The 15,480-nt window shown below is 41.9% G+C and overlaps 1 protein-coding gene across 2 annotated transcripts; it reads left to right on the top strand.

The window, feature by feature from the left end:
* The first annotated feature begins 1,834 nt into the window (after window positions 1-1,834).
* prdm15 (PR/SET domain 15) lies at window positions 1,835-14,575 on the top strand. Of its 2 annotated transcripts, none has more exons than XM_023341637.1 (24): window positions 1,835-2,399; window positions 2,973-3,012; window positions 3,097-3,190; window positions 4,715-4,868; window positions 4,971-5,123; window positions 5,204-5,306; window positions 6,540-6,617; window positions 6,809-6,982; window positions 7,321-7,527; window positions 7,643-7,737; window positions 7,814-7,901; window positions 8,002-8,169; window positions 9,072-9,169; window positions 9,292-9,423; window positions 9,499-9,639; window positions 9,817-9,980; window positions 10,079-10,158; window positions 10,758-10,877; window positions 10,978-11,109; window positions 11,197-11,280; window positions 12,226-12,401; window positions 12,971-13,051; window positions 13,183-13,404; window positions 13,624-14,575. In XM_023341637.1, exons 2-24 carry the CDS (start codon window positions 2,982-2,984, stop codon window positions 14,146-14,148), a joined length of 3,300 nt encoding a protein of 1,099 aa, XP_023197405.1. In that variant the 5' UTR covers window positions 1,835-2,399; window positions 2,973-2,981; the 3' UTR covers window positions 14,149-14,575. The 2 variants fall into 2 exon arrangements, with proteins under 2 accessions (XP_023197405.1, XP_023197406.1); XM_023341638.1 differs by having other exon boundaries at window positions 1,836-2,399; window positions 9,075-9,169.
* Window positions 14,576-15,480: the final 905 nt, after the last annotated feature.

The raw sequence follows: 15,480 nt of genomic DNA, 5'->3' as shown, positions 1-15,480 counted from the left end.
AAAAACCGATTTCCTCAAATCTCCTCCAGCTCCGCAGCCCTCAACTCCTCCAGTCCTCAAGAACTTCCCTGTTGTTCATTCACTAATAAGCATCAGGGCTATGTATGTTTATCAGAATGCGTAACTTTTTACGTTTTTCTTTTTTTTAATGGCGTCTGCTCTATGCACATAAACTGGCTGAAGTGCTGCTGCAGAATGCCAGATTTTGGAACTAAAATCCAATGGAGTTATTTAATTCCCAGCAATAAATCCTGAGTGACTACATGAGGCTGTGCTGACACTGATTGAATGATGTGTACGTTTTCTGTGTGCTGTTTTAAACAGACGTTGCTATATAAGTAGTTATTACGGGACCCAGCAGCTGAAGTTTAAACATACTTCAGCTTTATTTGTCTGCTTTCGTTCCAGTTTAGACCACAGCTCTGAGTTTTTGCTGATCATTTCTCAAAGTATACGTTTCTTCAAATACTCCTTAAACTTTTTATATGCTGTAATTATTTATGGTTTCATAATTGAAACAATAGGGTGTGCATTTGTATTCAACTCAATATTTAGAGAGGTAATACTTTGTAGATTTAACAGATATGGACCTGAAGTTGCTACCAGCTTCTTTTTTTACTGCAAACCACCTTGGCTTCCAGCCTTTAGCGGTTTGTAAAACGTTTTGTTTCCTGATGGCCCTGAATTTAGCTTCATTCATCTGCTTGACAAGCTTCGCGTTTCCTACTGCCTCCCTTCAGCATAATGCTGCCACCTCCAGGTTTCCCAGTGGTGCTTTCGGGGTGTTTATTCAGAATTTACACCCTACAGATTTGGGTTAAGCAGAAATTTATGGGATCTACAAAAGGATTTGATAGTAACGGGATTGGAAAGCCATTTCATACAATTTTCACATTTAGGTTTTCTTTCACTTCACAATTGAGCATTATATTTTTTCTTTGGCTAAAACAGACAACAACTTAAATATATTTACGTTTCTAATATGACAAAATGAAAAAGTTAAAGCAGTATGAATACCTTTGTCAGACGGCGCATATATTAGCTTTTAAATAAGCTAATATGCTTCGAAGTTTGTTTATGTAAACAAATTTCATCATGAAATCATGCAGGGACGTGCGGTCAGGGGAGGCAAGTGAGGCAGAGCCTCACGTCATAATGGAAAAATATAATGATAAAATAATTCATATTGCTATTTTCACCCTGTGGTTTGTACTGTAAAGTATTTATTTTTTATTTAGCTTAACCAATTTTGATTATTTTTTTCTTCGAAATAGCTGAATTTTCGCATTTTCCCAGTCAAATGCTCGGGAGCGAAGCTGGTGAGGCAGCAGCGAGCTGAGCCTCCTGTCTACGTCGCCAGTAAAATGGGTAAAAAAAAAAAAACCATTAAATGTATTAACTGATTTTCCATAATTTAGCTTATGTATATAAGCTAAATTATGTATATAATGTACAGTGCTTTTTGTACAACTATGTGTGTAACGTGTGTCGTGTGCTGAGGAGCGATCAGAAACGGCAGAGAACAGACTCGAGGTGAGGCAGGCAGTTCTCCTGCCTCATGGCAGGGGGCGCTCATGATCCCTGACATTGTGACTCCACAACTGCAGAGTAAGAGACAGTAACGGCGAGCTAGAAATACAGTAAAGTCAAGTTTAGCGATATATTTATAGTTTTCTCCTCGTACCACAGCAATCACTTAATAATAATCGCAAAATAAACACTAAGCCTAAAACCATCTTACTGCAACAGACTGGATGTTCTGCTCTTTGTGTGGGAAATAATTCAGTATTTTTTTTATTGGCGTTGTCAGTTGCTATGGCAACGAGTCTGCGCGTAGCCTGGCCAATGCAGAGAGCGTGAAAGACGTGGTTTTGAGTCGTACTTAACGGTTTTTGCCTTTGCCGTGGAGCACAGCACGAAATTAATAATATCTACATTTCCAAGTTTGATTGAGTTAACAGAATTATTCTACCGCGGCTGTGGTGCATGTAGAAGGATTATCTTTTTGCCCTCCGGCTTTGTCCGCATGCGCGAAATTTCCTCATGTTAACAATAACGTGCAGGTGGTCTACATTTGTACATCTGATTATGATTAAGTCGGTGCCTCACCAGCATTGCACCTCACCGCACGTCACTGAAATCATGATATTATGTAGAACAAACAACACATGTAGTAGTGTTTTCAAACACTATTATTATAGTAAATCAACTCTCGAATAACAAAAACTGTGGAAATTAAGGCCTTTTCTCGTTTTCTGGTTTAAGCGATAACTGCTGTCCTCAGCCTACAGTTCCCAAAATGCAATGGGCTCGGCTTCGCTTCCGGTCCTGCGCCGTTTCTGGAGCGGATTGGAACCCGGAGTCAGGACTCGCTAAATGAAGGCTGTTTTGCAGAAAAGGTAACGTGTTTCCTCGCTAATTCACTCGCGTTTCCATCAAAATGGCGACGCAGTCTGCCAGCAAAAGTGCAGCCGGTGTGACCGGGTCGCTCGGGGCTTCTCTGCGCCGCTCCCACGGCTCTCACCCCGGCGCTGAACAGCACCGACTCCGGTTTGGTGGTTTGCGTCTCCGATCCAGCCGCCATGCCGACTGTTCTTTGTTACATTGTAGAGAAGAGAAGCCGCTCAGATCGGAGTTAAAACCCGGCTAGAGTTTGGGAACCACTCAGATCCTGGATCCCAACTCTTACACGGATTCCTTAGATTGAAAAAAAGAAAAAAAAATGCAGCCTCCGAGTGACTCACAAACATTAAATAAAAAACGCAGTTAGTGCTTTCAAACACATTGTTGTCTATCAGAGGGGTTGATGTGTTCAGGTACAGCCGAAAAGTACCATCAAATACTTATGCAGGTTCGGTTCTTTTAAACACTCACTCATACAAGTAGTTGTGTTCAAATGACCCGAATGTTGTCAGCTTCCTCCTTATTTCATGGCCAAACACAGAATAAAAATCCGTCTCCTCTCTGTGCAGGCTGGCATAATGGCTGAGCAGAACCCAGATGAGTTCATCTGTGAGTATGAATCCACCCGTCGCTGTATTCTGACTCTGACAGCGTGGGAGCAGGCTGTGGTGACAGATGTGATCCCTTCCACAGGGTGCGAGGACTGTGGTCACTACCATGACTCGGAGTGTCCTGAACTGGGACCGCTGGTTACCGTGCAGGACTCCTTCGTCCTCAGTCGAGCTCGGTGAGTTGGCAGCGTGGGAACACCGTTCAAGCTGGACTTGGATGGTTTGTCCGAGTCTCTCTCATAAAAGCAACAGTTATCCCTAAAGCTACTGAAATAACAATAGGGTAGTTAAGTTATAACAGTAGAAGCGCATATTTCTATTTTTTCCCTTTTTTTGTGGCAATGCTTCAGATCAAACAAATGTGTATATAAAAATAGGCTGGGCGATATGGCGGAGAAACGATATTTGTGTTTCGTATCAGTGGATATCGATAATGATTTGTTTTAAATATCTTAATGCTGCCACGTTTATCCACGATTTTATCTCGAGCTGTTGTTCTAATTTCCTCCCTTCTCTCCACGCCATGATGTGTTTTTGTAAGCCGTTATGAGGCATGGTGATGAAACCTGAAGCTACTACAAGTTACTCAGCAGGTTGTTGCTGGGGTAACCAAAGAGCGAGTAAGTTAGTTGATGACACTGTGAGAAGATGAGGCTAAAGTCTTTCCTCTGCCTACATCTCCCAGAATGCTGTGCGGTCCTGGAGCAGAGTTCAATGAAATGATTGAACATGCGTTGTGCATTTTCTAATGGTATTGAGGATGTGTCTATCGCGATATACTGTAGATTGATTTATTGCCCAGACTTAATACAAAACAAATGTACCCTGAGTAAATACAATAAGTTGTTTTCAAATGATTTTCTTTATCAAGATACAAAAAAATAAAATAAAATAAAGTCTAGTTACCCCAAAACCTAATAACTGGTTGATGCAGCAACATCTGCCATCAAGTGTTTGAAAAACTTGCAAGAAGTTTTTGCATCACTGTGGAGGAATTTTGGCCTGCAGTTGTGTTTGCATTGGAAATAAGGGCGGGGTGACATGGACTTATACATTTATTGTGTTATTTGGTGGTACTATTGTAACAAAATTAAAAATGATGATAAAACTAGATGGTAAAAATGACTTCTCAGGGACACTGCTGCACATAGTAACTGCACAATAATTTCAAAATGACTGATATTTATTGAGGCTCTTGTGGAACAAACAGTGGAGAAAAGAGCAAACATAGCATTTCCGATAATTTGGCATTTTTTGGGGGGGAAGGAATAACATCATTAATTGATTAATTATCAAGACAACAATAAATCTAAATTTTTATCATAAGAAGTTTTCCACAATAAATCATAAACGGTGTGATAAATGCCCACCATTACTTGGAGCTCTCTTAAAGGACAAAAGGACAAAAAACCACTCGAATTCTGGATGCTATTTTTTTCATAGTCTCTTAATGTGGAATAATGAACTCTGACCTCAACTTGTTTTCTGCTTGTTTTTTAAAAATATGAAATTCTTTTAAAATTTGGACTCCAAACTCCACTCTAAAATTGAAAGCCAACTAAATAAATAAATTTCAGCCCCATTACTTGCCCTTTTTAGCTACCACTACCCACTAATGCAGGTATTGTTAGTGTGCAGCTCCTTAAATCCTGCTGGATTTTGCTCATTTTTTAAACAAACCTCTCTCTGTCCTGCGTCAGATCATCTCTCCCTAGCAGCTTGGAGATCAGAGAGGTGGGTAACAGAGAGGAGGGGGTGTTCGTCCTGCGTCGACTGGTCAAGCGGACCCGCTTTGGACCCTTTGAAGCGAAGAGAGTGCCCATTCTGGAGAACGAAGGAGTATTCCCTCTGAAGGTGCCACCAGATAAACCCTCACGACTTAGAACACGATTCAAGCCCTGCGTTGTGCTAGAAAGATTTCGTTGTTGCATGTATACTTTGTCGTCTGTTGGGCAGATCTTCCAGAAGGACGGTGCCGTGGTGTGCTTTGACTGCAGCAGCGAGGACGACTGCAACTGGATGATGCTGGTGCGACCTGCCGCCGACCACAAGCACCAGAACCTGACTGCTTACCAGCAGGATGACGACGTTTACTTCAACACCTCTCAGGTACCCTCATCCAGCCTGGCCGTGCAATCATGCTATCAGAGGGTTGCGCTAATCCTACATGTGGTTCTGCTGTTTACCAGGACGTGCTCCCAGGAACGGAGCTGAGAGTCTGGTATGGCGCCTTCTATGCCAAGAAGATGGAGAAACCAATCCTGAAGCTGCCACCACCGCTGCCTCCACCGGGTAACTGGAAATCACAAACCTCAGCGTGTTTTACATGGATTTTATGAGACAGATTAAAAGAAAGTAGCACGTAATTTATTATCGGCATCTGTGAAGAACAATTTTCAAATCCTGCAACAGATTCTTGGTTGCATTTCACTCTAACTCATGATTCTCGAATTGTAATACGAGCTCCATCCGTCTTCCGACCTGCTCCTATCAACTACCACCACCACCACGGAAAGAGGGCAGAATACAAGGCTTGTCACAATAAATTTTGCTGGACGGTAAATTGTCCCAGAAGTTATTGCGATAAATAATAATATTGTTGTTTTGAGACCATTTTAAGGTAATATTGATTACAGAATAGCACTGCAAGTACACCCCGTCAACGATCAATAAACTTTCATTTCAAAGGGACACTTAACACTGGAACTAGAAGGCCATTTAAATATCCGAAATAAAACAACCTAAACAACAAATATGATGGACACCGAAGTCTCTTTAAACAAAACTTTCCTACAAAAAACAGGGGGCTGGTCCAGACCAGCGCACCAGATTGAAGTATTTTGGTAGAAAGAGAGTGAGGCACGAGAAAAACAATCATGCAAATGGAAAATATTGACTTCATTTTAATTTTTCCATTTCCAATGCAAACGCATTGCATATTTTTTAGACTTTTAGTGGCAAAAAACTGAAACAAGACTAACATCCTTTTCCTCTTCACAACTACACTCTACTTTTGTCGCTTTGCCGCATGTAAGGGCACCCTCATAAATCAGCCTCAATTTTCTTAAATTTGGGAAATCGGCAATTAGCCAACATTTATTGATCAATCTTCTCTGCCTCCACAAAGGTCTAAAAATTCAGCAGACCCACCCATCAGGTCACATCTGCATGTGTGCGGTCAACAATGGTCACTCCACTATTGCAAACTAGCAAATTTATCACTATTTTTAGCAACTTTTCAAAAAAAAAAAAAAATTATCAGCCAAATTTAGAGTTGGCTGGTCAGGCTTTTTTTTTTTTTTAAAAATTGGGGATCAGTAAGAAATCTGCAATTGCTGAACCCAGAGTCTGATGAAATCGCAATAAAATCCAGTGAGAGTTGTGGTTGTGATGCAACAAATTGTGAAAAGGTTTTTGGTCCATGAATACCTTTGAGTAGCTCTGTACATCACAAAGACTTTACAGCACAGATTCTGGTGAGCCAGGGCAGAAACAATGTGCCTTCTGCTCTTTCTTCCTGAACAGATGTCACATTGTCCTCTGCTAAAATAAAGATATCAGACGCCCAATTGCTGCTTCACACGGCTGAAGACGACAATGCAGGTAAAACAACTTGAAGCATCAATCACCTGAATTCTCACAAATCTGTAAATGGCGGCTTTAAATTTCAGTCAAGTTTGCAGTATTTTCTCTTAGCTTTCCGCTTTCTGTCCTCAGGATTTATTCTTAATAGGACTGGGATCCAGACATGTTTCCGTGCTCCAGTACATTTATTTCCCTTTTATTGATTGCAGGTATAACCCTGGATGTCAGCAGTGAGGTTGCCTCAGTGCGGTCCTTGGTTGCTCCTGGTGTTGAGGAAGGGAAACCCCACACGGCCCAGGTTTGCCGTAAAAGAGGACAGGGCCGCGGGAGGAGAGCCAGGGGGCGCAGGCCTGGAGCGGCCCCCTTCACAAGCAGGACCAGAGGTAAGAAAGAAAAGAGTCAGGCTTTTAAGGATTACACCAAACATCTGGCTTTTTGGATCAGTCTTAAACAAAGTAGCAGATACTAGGATTTAGATTTCTTAACCTTAAAATTTTTACATCTATTTTTTTAAATTAGTTTCAGATACACTAACTTGGGTGGCAGACATGGAGAAAATCAGTTTCTCACATAAATATTGGCTGATCGCAAAACCTCCCAAAATTAACTAAATTGGTGCACGATACTAAATCGGCGCACCCCTACAAGATGGTGCAGCTAAAAAGCAGGTCTCCTTATGTTGACTCATCAGTGTATGTGTGTGTGCTCCTGATGTGTGCAGACGTAAAGCCCATGCTGGGAGGCCTGGAGCTGGTGGCCTCGGAGGCGGCTGCATCATCAGAGAGCAGCAGCCTGCTCACGTCCTCCGAAGGCGCGGCTGTCCAAAGGAGGCACAAAGCCAGAGAGCACAAGCGGGTTTATCGCTGCTCCCTCTGCAGTAAAATCTTCCAGAACAGCAGCAACCTGAACAGACACATCCGGTCTCACGGTAAGAGCCAGGTGTCTTCTTTTACCGCAGCGTGCGACGAAGCAAACTGGAGTCGATCGAGCAAAGTGGCTGTGCATTGTGTAACATCACAGGATTCCTCTGTGCCCCGTCTCAGGTGATAAGCTGTTTAAGTGCGACGAATGTGATAAGTTATTCAGCCGTAAGGAGAGTCTGAAGCAGCACATTTCCTACAAGCACAGCAAGAACATGGTGAGTGACACTCCAAACTGTCGCCTCCGGCTTTTTACTTTCTCCCGCTGGTTGACGTCTTTGTGTTTCTCTGCAGCCTGACCAAGACTACAAATATAAGTGCAACACATGCGAGAAATCGTTTCGTCTGGAAAACGCCTTAAAGTTCCACAACTGCCGCACAGGTGCCGTTTCTCCGCTCTTCTTCTAAGACGTTCCGAGCCGCTTTTCTGTCCCACCTGAATCTTTTTTTTGTTTCATTGCATCCCTCTCTCACATCCCCAGACGACAAGACGTTCCAGTGCGACATCTGCTCGCGATTCTTCTCCACCAACAGCAACCTCTCCAAGCATAAGAAGAAGCACGGCGAGAAGCTCTACTCTTGCGAGATCTGCAACAAAATGTTCTACCGCAAAGACGTGATGCAGGAGCACCACAGGAGGCACAGCGTGGGTGAGTCGCTGCAGCCGCAGAGCAGGATCATGAAAACCTGGGAGAGCGGCTGCAAACGGGTTTAGTTTTATCTTCCAACTGGACAGTGACTCTAAACCAGTCTCTTGGGATGTTTTCTTGTGATTGTTGCGACCTAAAATTACTCATTTTGTGGCGTCTTTTTCAAAACTTTGCGGTCAGAGTGGCACTTTTCTTGTACGTTTTACTTTTGTAATAACATGAAGAAAAAAAATGGAATTGCTGCATATAATCATCCTAAAGCACCTTTTATTTTTTTTACATAGTTGACGTTTAAAGTCCAAATAACTTTTTCAAGTATCTTCTTAAAGTAGCAATCTTAATACGTAAAAAATCAACTTCTTGAGGAGTTGTCAAGATGCAACTCCAGTTAACACGAACTGTTTACATAGTAGAAGAAAATCCTACAGAACATCTCAAGATGTTTTTGGCACAAAAAAGCCCGCTAATGTTACCGTTTCATCTTGCGGGTTCGACCGTCAAGAGATGTTGTGAAACAGGAAGTTAAATTAGAAGGGGAAATAAAAAGGATTGGTCAAAATTCAGACGAGTTGCTGTGAGTGGTCTGAAAAGAAAGAAATGCGGTAATCCTTATGTGGTTGGTCAGACTTCTGGAAAAGTTGCAATTAATGGGGAAAATTGCAGGAAAATTTGCAAACAATGAGTAAAATTACGTTGCACACACAACGTCACAACTTTCTGGAGGGACTGCTAAACCTACAGATGAAAAGATACGATTAAAAACCTTGATCCTGTTCTTGACCAAATGAATCCATCCTCACTTATCCTGAGCTACTTTGCAAAGAAGAAAGGGCAAAAATGTCATGCTCTACACATGCAAAGCTGAGCCACCCTCATCGTCTTCAACTTGTTATACTTGTAAGCAGGCCCAAAACAGATGAAGAAAGAAGAGCTGGAGGCGAACGGAGAGGAAGGGACCAAGTACAGGAAGGAACCGTCTCCCTGCCCCATCTGCGGCAAGGTAAGGGTTTGTCTCAGGCGCTGCCGGCAACCGATCTTACACATGGTTGGAAGTAGACGTGCAGTAAAGGCGTTCTCAGATGCTGTATTCGTCACACACATACTGCATGCCTGTGCGCGCAGGTGTTTTCTTGCAGGAGCAATATGAACAAACACCTGTTGACTCATGGAGACAAGAAATACACCTGTGAGATCTGCGGCCGGAAGTTCTTCCGCGTGGACGTCCTCCGGGACCACATCCACGTGCATTTCAAGGTGACCTTGAGACCTGGTCCGATCTGTATTTTCATCTGTTAAAAAAAATAAATAATGGAGTTGTTTTGGTTCCAGGACATTGCTTTAATGGATGAGCAAGAGAGAGAGGACTTCATCAAGAAGATCGGCATCTCGCCAGATGACAGCGATGAAACGGATGAAGAAGATGAGGATGATGATCCTGATCACCACAAATACAACTGCAAGAAATGTCAAGTAAGCTTAGTTTTTGATTTTTAAAAAATAGCGGATGAGAAACAGTTCCATGAGGTGAAATACATATAGCCCTGTAGCTAGCTATCAGACATTTTGGCTGTGAAAAATACAAACCGGACAGCAGGCTGTTTTCAGGGATCAGTACGTGACCCAAGTCATCTGCTTCCGTGTACCTAGTTGTCGTTTGCGAAGGGCAGAGATTACCTGAAGCACATCACAGAGCAACACAAGGAGAAAGGCCACAGTTGTGCGATCTGCAACCGCCACTTTGCTCTAAAGGCCACGTACAACGCTCACCTGGTCATTCACAGAGAGCAGCTGCCCGACCCTGCAGTGCAGAAGTAAGGCAGCAGGAAGCGCCTCTGCTATCGAGTGCTACTTAAAACTACATGAAGTCTTGGGAAAGATGAGTTAAAGTCCAGCTGGTTCTGTCCTCCAGGTACATCCATCCGTGTGAAATGTGCGGTCGAATCTTCAACAGCATCGGCAACCTGGAAAGACACAAGATTATCCACACTGGTGAGCAGCGCGCTGGGAACTCTGTAGGATCTTAAAACGGGATAACTTTAAAGTCGCTTTTTATGTTGGACATAATATGCTTTGTGCTCGTTACTCCTACGTGCCAACAGCCTGCTTTGTTCAGCCTTCCTGTTATCTGCTTAAATTAGCTCTGGGTACATTCGCTTGTCAATCGCTAGTTCTCTCAGGCAGAGAGAAATTGACCTCATAAGTCTGCTAGCTGTTTTTGTTTTGTTTTTTTTTGGTTGTAGAAAGAAAATGTCTGAGTCCGTTTTCCTTTAGTTTACGGCTGAAGAGGGTTGTTTTTAGCTAATCGCAATTTTGCATGGTGTGTTCAATTACTGCAAAAATATCAGATTTTTAGTTCAGGCAGTTGTATCAGTGTTGCTGTCTGAATGGTCCCGATCCTTAAGATATTCTTTAATTGATATTTAGACATGAGAAAACACTGAAACAGCATATTAGCTAAATTCTTTTTTTCATTAAAGATTACCTGCTGGAAAGAATTGGGGAGAAAAAAAATCAATTTATTTTCTTCTCCTGTTTATTTGAATACCAAAACATATCTTTAAGGTGTTTGCTGCTGTGTCATGATTCAGGGGTAAAGAGCCACTGCTGTGAGAAATGTGGCAAATCATTCGCAAGGAAGGACATGCTGAAGGAGCACCTCAGGGTTCACGATGACAACCGGGACTATCTGTGTGCAGAGTGTGGGAAAGGTTTGCATCACACCCCTCATGTTTTTTTACTAAGTTGAAACTAGATCTCTTAAGTTATACTCAGATTATAATTATATATCGGTTATGTCTCCCTTTGCAGGCATGAAAACCAAGCATGCTCTGAGGCACCACATGAAGCTTCACAAAGGCATCAAAGAGTACGAGTGTAAAGAATGCAACCGCAAGTTTGCCCAAAAAGTCAACATGCTGAAGCACTTCAAGAGACACACAGGTGGTTTGGGATGTTTCAGTGAACTTTTCCATGAAGTTAAAATGATCATACTATTGTTGATTTACCTCCATACCAACTTGGTTTCAGGTGTTAAGGACTTTATGTGTGAACTTTGTGGGAAGACGTTCAGCGAGAGGACAACCCTGGAGACGCACAAGCTAATCCACACAGGTCAGTCTCTCATGAGGCAGGAGTTTGTTTCACATTAAAGGTGCTTTCACACCTGATGGTCTGGTAGACTCGGTTGGATTGGGGAGCAAAATTGCAACATTTGCTATGTTTTCAGCAGCTGTGGTTCATTTTCACACTGTATTGTGTTAAAAGTGCCAAACCCTTTGAGAAACCTGTTCCCCTCATCGCCTGTGGTGGCGCTGCACGAAGAACCACTGAAGGAATCAGCTCAAAAATCTCTGACGAAGACACTGAGCTTAACTTCCTTCTTCAGATTTTAGCATTTGCAGGATTTCTCTTTTGTCTTTGGCAAAACATTGCTACCCATTTCTTTCACTAGCGCTAGACACACGCGCTTATTTTGGTTCTTTTGACCCAGAATGCCCTGCACTAAAATCAACTTTGACATGAGAAAGTTTGATTCAAAGTTGAATCAAACTTTGAATCAAAGTTGATTGGCGTTCTCATATGCTGAGTTCATTTTAATCAAACCGAGGTCTAGGTTTGTAGGGGAGAAAGAGTTCGCTTTTTTGGTCCGTGTCAGATTTTGGTTCCACACTCACACCTCCCCAAATGAAGCAGATTTTCTAGGCAAACAAACTACAGTTCGATTAAAGCGGACTAAACAGGGATGGTGTGAATGCACCCTCAAAGCCACAAAAATTTAAGAAAGCTATAATTTTTGGTAAAAATTTTTTTAAAAAAGAAGAAAATTAACAAATAATATCTGTACAACAAAACAAGAAAGGTGAAGAGCTTTTATTACTGTGTATTATTTTGAGACTTCCTACATTGTTATAAAATGAAAGATTGATTGATGCATCTTTAAAATGTACCAGTAATTAATTAATTAGTTTAGTGTTGTACAAAACACTTTATGTAGCCAGCATTTTACAGAGTGATCAACAGTGTCCTGAACTGACCATTGTTTCACTGTTGCTGCAGTGGGTAAGACGTGGAAGTGTGAACATTGCGACAAGAAGTACCTGACGGAGTACATGCTGCAGAAGCACATCCACCTGACCCATGAAAAGGTGGAAGCCCAGTCGTGTCACCTCTGTGGGACTAAGGTGTCGACCCGTGCCTCCATGAACCGCCATCTACGCCGCAAACACCCCGAGGTAAGCCCGGACGAGCCCCCAGGGGGGGGATGATTATATGATCAGAGGTGGGTAGTAACTACTTAGATTTACTTGAGTAACTGTTTTTGGAAGAAAAAAGTACTTTTGGGAGTAGTTTTACTACACCCTACTTTTTACTTTTACATTAGTGATATTGTGAAGTATCACTACTGTATATATATATATATATATATATATATATATATATATATATATATATATCTTCAGTTGTAGCTTAATTACTGCTGTAGGGGTGTTGTTCTAGCTGATGATTTTTTCAATAATCACAATTAGTCTGATTAATTGTTTCAGCCCTGATTAAGTCATATGTTATGAACTCAAAACAAGGACTTTTGTAGTATTTTTACCAAATACTTTCTCATTTTTACTTCAGTTTTTTAAAGTTACTACTTTGTAGTTTTATTTGAGTAAAATTAGTTAAAGTAGAGCTAGTTTTACTTGTGTAAATTTTGTTCTGCTCTACACACTTTTCTGTATGACAGCAGTCAGACCTGACCCATTACTCCACCCAGACTCCCTGATGTAATCATTCCCTTTTTTGCCTGCAGGTGGCGCCAATGAGAATTGATGAGTTTGATGATTTTCAAGAAAATTCAACTGTTACTAATTCCTCCATCAGTATTGTGCAGGTTTGTTTACCATTGAGGATTATATGGAGACATTATGTCTCAGAACATAGAGGGACATTGGTTGGAGACAGAAAATCAAATCTGACTTGGTTTGTTGCTGTTTTGCTTTTGTGAATGGTCTGGCCTGACAGCCCACCCTCTCCTTGGAGAAAGACAGCTTGTCCCATGAGAAGCCTGTCCGACCTAACCGGCACCCCAAGAAGAAGCAGAGAGTCCCAGCGGAACCAGAGCTCTCCGAGTCTGACGACTACAGCGATTTCACTGAGCCGAGGCACACGGCCATGCCCGAATTCAACACCGTCATTGTTGGCGAGGAGACGGAGACGAGCTCTGCTGTGCAGAGCATCCAGCAGGTAGATGTCAAGTTTTCATAAGAGACACGGCTTTAAGAGGTTGTCATTTTTAGAAGAAGTTAGGAGACAATGGGTTTTCCTTAAGAAGAAATAGATGCAACAATATTGTAGCTGGATTGTTGATTGAATATTCGTCAGAAGGAAAACTGGAGTAATGTTCCTCTCTGTGATGTCATCAGTAAATGAGCTTGTCAATAAATCTGACGTCTGGTGTTTCAGGTTGTGGTCCTGACTGATCCTAACGCTCCATCAGCCCCCTCCCCTAGCAGCTCGGTCGGACTGACCAACATCACCGTCACACCAATCACCAGCCATTCCCAAGCCCAGTTCACCAGCCTGCAGCCGGTAGCCGTGGGCCACCTGACCGCCACCGATCGGCCCCTCACGTTAGATAACTCCATCCTCACCGTCACCTTCGACACCGTCAGCGGCTCCGCCATGCTCCACAACAGACCGTCTGAACTTGTCCCGGAGACGGTGGGTCCTACCAACGGTGCAGCACCCCAGTCCGTGGCCCACTTCATCAACCTCACCACTCTGGTCAACCCAATTAGCCACCAGCTGGAGGCACCAACTCTGGCTTGGAGGCCTGTTTCAGCTGCTGAGGGCAGCCAGGTCACCCACATGGATGGAGAACCTCAGGAGACCCAGAATCAGGGTCCAGATCCAGCCCAGAGCAACCCCACAGCCACCCAACAACAGCAGCAGCAGAGCAACTCCACCCAGCAGATGTTCAGCTACTGAGTACTTACTGGAGGTGCAGGTCACCTCACTTAGACATTGTTGCATAGCAGATCTTTTTTCTTATCCGACCGATTTCCCTCAGATGCCTCTGAAACTAGATGAAGTGTACAAACTTGTTTTCCTTTTTTTATTTTGACAGAATGAAGTGGCTGCTATTAACAAAATAAAGCATGGAAGAAATGGTATGTTGACCCAAAACCCAGTGACATACCACCTGTAGTCAAAACCAAAGCAATATTTCTCAGACATCCACTTACCTTTTCCAGCCTTTCAAAGCATGCCTGTTATTCAGATGAATCTGCATTGTAAAAGTGAATTTCAAAGGAAGAACTTTATGTTAAAGTTCACTGATGAAATATTTTTTTGATTCATGTAAACTATAGTTTTTGTTTATATGTAAAAAAAAAATTAAAAATGATTTTTTTTTTTCAGTTTTTCTATGTATTTGTGTTTTCTGCCCCAGAATTCAATACCAATGCATTACAACTTTGCAGTTGGTACTTGACTTTGCAAATTCATAAAGAAAAACAAAAGTAACCCACCAATTATTGGTATGTAGAAGATAAAAGTAGAAATTTGGGCATATGGCAAATGTCCTGAACTGTAGTTAAAGAATAGGTCAATACAAAGGCCATGACGGTGATGAGGATTTTGTTAGCGTGGCCCTTTGAAATACTGACATCCCTCTTGATTTTCAGCTTTTTATTGGACAACTTGGATATTCTACCTTTAAGGAACTGGTATTTGGAACAGTTAATTGTTTCATCCACCTTAAAGCAAGCTTAACGCTTGGTGTTTTCTTTTCACTAATTGAAAATAAATTGGACTTTAATTTCCCCAGCAGAAAACTCATTTTCACACCAGGTATGTGGACATTTTATCCAGGTCCGAATGTTTTTTTATTGACGATTTCCACCTTAACACCATACGCTTTATTTTAGATAAATATGAAAGACAGTGGATTGTTGCCACATATAGACTAGTACACTATTACCAAAAACTGGTTATACCTTCAGAAAATTAAATTAAAATCCGACGGAACTCGGATGAATTACAAATCATTTCTTAGATAAAAGCTCACTGAGCATGCGCAGAAATAACTTGTTTACAGTGGAACCCCAACATTAGCTTGTTATACCCCACTAGATTTTTCCCTATAACACGATGTTTTAGAACTACACTCCTTGAATATTTTTTAAATATATATATTTCCTGATACAACTGTTGTTGAAGAACGAAGACGAACTAACGTGTTTCTTCAGAAAAAGGTAAGCTGTTTACATGTTAGCTTAAGCTAACATGTAAAAGCTCATGTAATACTTGACCGCTAGA

The sequence above is a fragment of the Xiphophorus maculatus genome, chromosome 11, assembly GCF_002775205.1.
Source record: "Xiphophorus maculatus strain JP 163 A chromosome 11, X_maculatus-5.0-male, whole genome shotgun sequence".
NCBI classification, from domain to species: Eukaryota; Metazoa; Chordata; class Actinopteri; order Cyprinodontiformes; family Poeciliidae; genus Xiphophorus; species Xiphophorus maculatus.
The sequence above is the reverse complement of the archived record's forward strand: the minus strand, read 5'-3'. Positions and strand labels throughout refer to the sequence as shown.